The following is a 6,587-nucleotide window of genomic DNA, read 5'->3' as shown; positions in this document are numbered from 1 at the left end:
AACCCGCCAATACACTTAATCATTTAACTAGGCGCATAACTTGTCGTCTAACGGGCTCAAACCCAAGACCTCAAAGAGACTGGAGATATCCGCGTTATGTTACCGCTAAGAAATTAGAAAGTAGTACGATCCCATGTCCTGACTTAATAGAAATTAAACTCTGATATTTGGTTTTTTATGAATAACTTTTATCCCTTAAATTATATTATCTTATTATTATTATTTGTTGATGATAATATACTTTTAAAAAATGTTATTTACTTTGCCAAAAAGATAGATACCATAAAGGGTAAAAAAATATAGGTGAAAAAAGGCCTATGGGGCTAGCTGGGTTCAATCATTCATGGGTAGATAGTGACCCTACATGGCTTACATGGCCCATGAGTCTCCCATGTGCAACTCCTATGCCATTTTCTGTCTTTATCTGCCTTATTAGATGCTCAAGTCTTCACTCTCTTTTTACATTTTATTTATTTATTTGTTTAAATCATGAACATGGGACATATATATATATATATACAAAATCCAAAGACACCAATTAGTTCTAAGCATTTTGAACTAGATCTTGCTTTCTTTTTTTCTAATAAATAAATTGCAATTTTCTCTTGTCTTCTTCTCAACTTTTCTTTTTCTTTCCTTAGCCCATTATACAATGTCCATATTAAAAGCCCAATGATTCTTTTCATGCTTCATCTTAACCATCATATAGTTTGTATTTCAATTGTAACCATTTTGAAATAGACTCTCACAAGAATTTCAAAATGATAACAATCATAACAAAGTAAATAAATAAATTAAACAAACAAACACAACATCTAAATGAGAAGATGAGCATAAATCTAGACTCGAGTTGGATCTTAGTGTCTCATTTCTTCGACGAACTCCTTATTCTTGATCCCGACATCTCATTTTATCGTACAATCTCATTCTTGATTGAACTCCACCACCTTTTATGTACTGTCCTTCGATTCCACTATTGGACAAAATAAAATAAAGTGTTTTGAAGAAACTATTGAAGTAATCATCACCATATTTTAACAAAGGAATTCATTAATTTATCACAACCTCAAACTCTTTATGATACAACATAACATCCTCAAATACATAAAAAGATCTTATAGATAATTGATAATACAGAAGCTTATATATTACAAAGAAGGAAGATGGTACCTTTGATTAATGCTTGGGAGTTAGAGAAGGAAATGAAGGAATGGATTGCAGAATCAGTTTCCTGCTGCCATTGTTATTGCTTCTCATCATCCCACAGTGAGGAGTAGAGATTCTCTTACTATTGGGTGAAGAACCGCTAACTGGAGACCTACTATTGTTGTTGTTCCCTTGCAGAATTTCAGGGATCTCGTCGCTTTCTTCCTCAACCGTCTGTAACATTTTAGCCTGATGAGGTGCTGCTGCTGCTGCTGGTGGTGGTGGCAAGAAATTCGGCTTTCCAAACCTTGCATGTCCATATAAACCCGAAGATGTTGAACCAATCGATAGTGCTGATGACCGAGGAGGTCTATTTTTCGACGAAAATGGAAGTTGCATGGATGCTCTGACCATTAATTGACAAAATTAGACCAATGTAGTTCATTCAAATTGGTTACCAGCATGAAAAAGTTATGACAGTTATTATACCTTAAACACCTTAATGGGGTAGCAGGAAAGGCATCTGCAGAATTATTCTCGACATTGTCAAGTATTGGAGTTTTTTCCAAGCTTCTGTCGCTAATCTTGACGCATGTTTCAGTTTCATCTTCCTCCATTTCAACAGATTCTGGTCCTATTATGGTTGACCCTGAATTACAAAAACAGAGAAATGCAGAGCATTAAAATGTATACATAAAGATTGAATCTTGGATAAAAGAATTGAAGTATTGGAAGCTTATCTCACCATCTTTTCTGCCAAATGCATTCTTACATCCTTCGCATCTGCAATTAATTGAGCAGCCAACCCCTCCCTTCAAAATGAAAGAAAACATAATAACAAGGTCAGACAAAATAATATGTTATTAAAAAACACCACTTATGAGCACGAGGAAGAACCTGATAGCATTCACAGTATTTCTTTAAGCAACCAGATTTCTTGCAATTACACCCTCTTTTATGCCTGGCTGATCCTGGGGTTGTGCTGGATTCATCCTGTTTGTTGCAAACAATGGTTAAAATGTATGGATTGGAATTGAATGTCTCTAATATTTGCTTACCCCATTATCAGATGCAGAAATGACTTTAGGAGCAAAGGCCAGAGGATTTCTAGTCTCTATCAGCTTGCGAGTTGCAAGGACCTTATCTTCATGTATCGGCTTGTTGAAGCATTCTTGACAAGAGCATGGCTCAACACAATAAACACCAGCAGCAAAACATTCACAATATCTGAAGTGAAAAATATTTCATAATCGGTCAAATTCATTGATATTAATTTCAAACCATAAAAACAAATATCCATGAAAAGAAGCTTACAGTTTTAAGCATTTTGATTTCTTACAATTGCACCTTTTGCAACCCTCAATCTCTCCACTTTCCGATTTACGCCTGCAATTGTAGAAAAATTAGTAAGCTAGAGTAAAAATTATTTGACTGACCAAAGGGAAATTTATTCACCTCTTCTTTTTCGGACTATTTTGGCTGAGCTCTTCACCACTTACATACATTGATGCTTGAGAAGCATCTTCAGCTACCAAAACTCCATTATCGAAAGATTCAATATTTCTTTCATCAGAGACCACAACTAAAGATAACTCTTGCCTGGTAGGCAAAGAAGGAAATGAACCTACAGAGCTGTGGTCATTTATTAACTGCCTCGCAGAACCCCCCAGATTTTCACGGCTAACTTCATTATAGTCTTTTGTAGTTTTTGCTAGAGCGTTTAAATGTAAACCTATACCAGAAAGAATGCAACGCGAAGATTCATTTCCTGACTTTACAGGAATAATTTGCTTAGCATTATCTTTGGACAAAATGTTAGCTTCTGATTGTGCTATCTTCGAGGACCCAGAAGATGAAGCACCACTCAATTGCTTCATACGTGCTCCTGACATTTCAAAAACAAGGCAGCGTCTTCTCATGCTACTTTGAAGATGTGACAAGGCCTGAAAGAAGAAGATAAAGTCAATTTTCTCAAGTAAAATAGATCATTAGAAGCAATCATTTTTATCCAAATTTTGATTTACAATAAAACTAGTATTCAATTACACTAATTATCAACAAAAATACTAAATCTTCCTTTATAAGAAAATTCAATCCCAAAATTCACTTTTTTTCCAAGATTTCAAACCAAACATGCAAGAGCTGGCCCAAAGTAAAATACCCTTACTTTATCTTTTATAACATTTCAAAATATTAAATACAAATAAGACTTTAGTCATTTATCCCAAATAATCCATTTTTCCATCAAACAAACTCTTTAAGATTCTGACATTTCCAGTAAAATAAAATTGGAAGAGAGATTTGAAGTCTGTTCAAGTTGGATTTAAGGAAATGAAGACTTACATTAGGGTCAATTTGTTCATTTGGTTGGGTAGACATACTTTCATTTTCAGCATCATCTGTTTCCTTAAACTGAACATCTTCCTCTTGTGAAGGAATGTCTAGTTCAAGTTGCTGGAACGAATCAAGTGACTCAAGGAAAGAACCATTTAAAGTCTGTGTCTCATCAGGTGAATCAAACATCAATAGATCAGTTGAATCGGAAATCAAGCCCTCCCAATCATTGTTATGCTGCATGTGTTCCTGCTCTTCTGAATTCAACCCATCAGACACATCTGCAGTAAATGGAACAATTGACATTTCCATCTCACTATCAGTTTGAGCCAGATCAGGTGTAGAACTGCGATTAGGACTAGCACATTCATAGTCCAACGATTCGAATGCCTCAACAGAGTTTTTCGAGCAATCGGTGTTCAGCTCAATAGAGATAGGAGGAGCAACAATAACATCATCACTCGAATCAACTTCATTCCCTTTCAAAGAAGAAAACTCTGGTTTCGATGGATCGGTCAATTGATTCCTGAGTACACAACATACTTTTAAGCAAACAACATAATTGTGTTAAAAAAACAAAATTACCCGATTTACCTTCTGTTAAGAATTGATTCTCTAATGGAACTGATGTGAGGTGAAGTGAAAATAGAAGGTGGAGATGTAAAATTAAAAGAGTTGAACGATTGACTAATAAGAGTTGGACGAAATGTCTTGATGGGTGAAAGATTGTTGATGTAATTAAACACAGGCGAATCCTGCATGAGAAAGTGAAGTCTAGTTAAGATCTGATAATCTAGTCACCATGCAAATACTTATTACATACCAAGAACTTAAGTTACCAACTAAAGCATTTAAGACTGAGTAAGTAAGTAAGTAAAAATATGACAGATCGCGTACATGCAAACGAAGAAATCTTTGACTTTTTGTGTTGAAAGCTGAAATTCTCAACTAATTGAAGAGAAAAACAGATAATCTCATCACACGATTCATAAATACATCAGAGATTAGCAAAATCCGTGAAATTAGACACAAAATGGACGCATTCTAGATGTTTTAACACCAAAGATTTCATCGAAAGTGACGAATTGAAAACGAAAACAAGAAGAAAGTCAAAAACGACGAACATGTAACCAGATACGCTAGTAATTTCACTGTTGTACCAATCAAACAATGAACAATGTGATATCTCAAAGAAATCGAAGTTCAAACAAGAATCACCTCGAATTTAGAGATCGGTGTACCGATCTGCTTCCTCTCCGGCGTATCCATAACATGAACTTCTCTTCCAACGTCCTTCTTCTTCATCTCTTTCCTTTCGCCATCTCCTCCTTCCATCGTTTCTCTCCAATGCAGCAGCTCACTGCTTGCTACACTTCAATGGCGTCTTTCTCTCTCTATATCTATCTCATTTTCTCTCTCTTCTGTGAGATTCAAGAAGAAGCGGGAAGATGGAATGAAGTGAGATAATTTTCTCGTGCTGATAAAAGCCTCGGCCCTACCGCCTTTCTCTCTCACACAGTTCACACACACACAGCTGTTACGCTTAAAGTAACGTACACTCGCCCCTCTTTACCGCTAAATCCTCATTTACGAATTATTACACAATTATTATTTTTTATTTTGTTTTTTTAAATAATAATAATTTAAAGGATCACAAATTAAATAAAAACTGATTAATTTGATTAGCTTAATATAATCCATATATTAATTATGATTAAATTAACTGTATTATATATGTTGTTGGATTATGTAAATTTGAGTAATTTATGGTCAACCACGATTTTCGATGGTAATTGGTAATATTTTTTGTAACCCATTCTTTTGTATTGATTTTACCTCATCTTTTGTCCATTCCATAATACAAAGAAAATCAAATAGGAATCTTTTTTACTTATTTATTTTTTCATTTTTTGTTTTTCCTTTTACACTATAGACATAAAAAAGAAATTTATTTGTTTTTAATTAAGAAACTAACCTAATTGATTGACTTTTAGTCTTTTTTTTTTTTTAGACACAACTCAAATTATTTTTACTCCAATTTGTTTTTTTTTATAAAAAAAAATAATTAAATTGAACCCATTAAAAAATAATATTTAGAAATTTAATTGTAATAGATGATTTTTATTGTGCTAAAAATATGTGGCATTATATGATCATAGTTTTGATTCTTGGTTTTTGTTAAAAATACAAAATATAATGAGTAAATTTGTTTTTATTTGTTTGAAATAATGAGTACATTCATTGCAAGATACTTCATTTTCTAATTCACCAAATGACTTTAGAACGTTAATGTTAATATTTTGATCGGTTTTAATTTCATTCTTAGAAAACTTAACAAGTCAGTCACGTTGAACATATTAATAAACTAAAATGGTCAATTAATTTTTTATTCAACTCCACATGAAAAACAAATCGAGATAACTAAAAAAATTACCAAATAATAAAACACGAGTTCGATATAGTTTTAACAAAATTAATCATATTTTACTTTCTTTTTTTTTAATTAATATTCAGAAAGAAAGAAAATGAAAAGGAGAAAGTGAGATTAATTGAGGAGCTTATTTTCGGAAAAAAAAAAAAAAGCTTATGTATTTATTTCTTTTCATCTATGGACTATTACAAAATTAAGAAAATCAATCAATTAATAAAAATTAATTATCATCAATGATTTTCTTGTCAAACTATTAATATATGTCTTTTTATTTAATGAGAATGTTAAATTATTGTCAAACTAAAATATTAGTTAAATAAAAACAAGTTGTTATCCGTCATTATATGGGAGCGTCTTTTTAAGAGAAACAATTATTTAAAAGATATTTATTATAAAATTTGATTTATTATCATATGACTAGCTAGTAGCTTTTAATATTTATAAAAACAAATTAGGTTAATAAAACATTATTTTTAACTGTTACTTAAAAATAGAAACAAACTAGCGCAAAAAAATGTATTATTTAGATTATGACAATTGACTGTATTAGTAAAGTGGGGTCAACATAGTTATATAGGAAAAGACTTTAGTATAGTTTTGGCGCCCGTTTTTCTTTCAAATGTACCGGCAACTAGCTTAATAATTTAGGTCCTCAACTTTTTCCTAAATTGTTAAT

The 6,587-nt window shown here is 32.3% G+C and overlaps 1 protein-coding gene across 2 annotated transcripts; it reads right to left on the bottom strand.

Annotated features, from left to right (window-relative positions):
- Window positions 1-671: 671 nt before the first annotated feature.
- On the bottom strand, window positions 672-4,965 carry LOC124940413 (protein tesmin/TSO1-like CXC 2). Of its 2 annotated transcripts, XM_047480931.1 has the most exons (11): window positions 4,699-4,965; window positions 4,075-4,235; window positions 3,490-4,006; window positions 2,602-3,089; window positions 2,461-2,532; window positions 2,205-2,373; window positions 2,044-2,139; window positions 1,892-1,958; window positions 1,636-1,795; window positions 1,171-1,552; window positions 672-973 (listed from the first exon to the last, which is right to left on the bottom strand). In XM_047480931.1, exons 1-10 carry the CDS (start codon window positions 4,813-4,815, stop codon window positions 1,177-1,179), a joined length of 2,223 nt encoding a protein of 740 aa, XP_047336887.1. In that variant the 5' UTR covers window positions 4,816-4,965; the 3' UTR covers window positions 672-973; window positions 1,171-1,176. The 2 variants fall into 2 exon arrangements, with proteins under 2 accessions (XP_047336887.1, XP_047336886.1); XM_047480930.1 differs by lacking the exon at window positions 672-973 and having other exon boundaries at window positions 1,040-1,552.
- Window positions 4,966-6,587: the final 1,622 nt, after the last annotated feature.

This window comes from Impatiens glandulifera, chromosome 5, assembly GCF_907164915.1.
Source record: "Impatiens glandulifera chromosome 5, dImpGla2.1, whole genome shotgun sequence".
Classification (NCBI taxonomy): Eukaryota; Viridiplantae; Streptophyta; class Magnoliopsida; order Ericales; family Balsaminaceae; genus Impatiens; species Impatiens glandulifera.
Note: the sequence above shows the minus strand (reverse complement) of the source record. Positions and strands in the feature narration are given on the sequence as shown.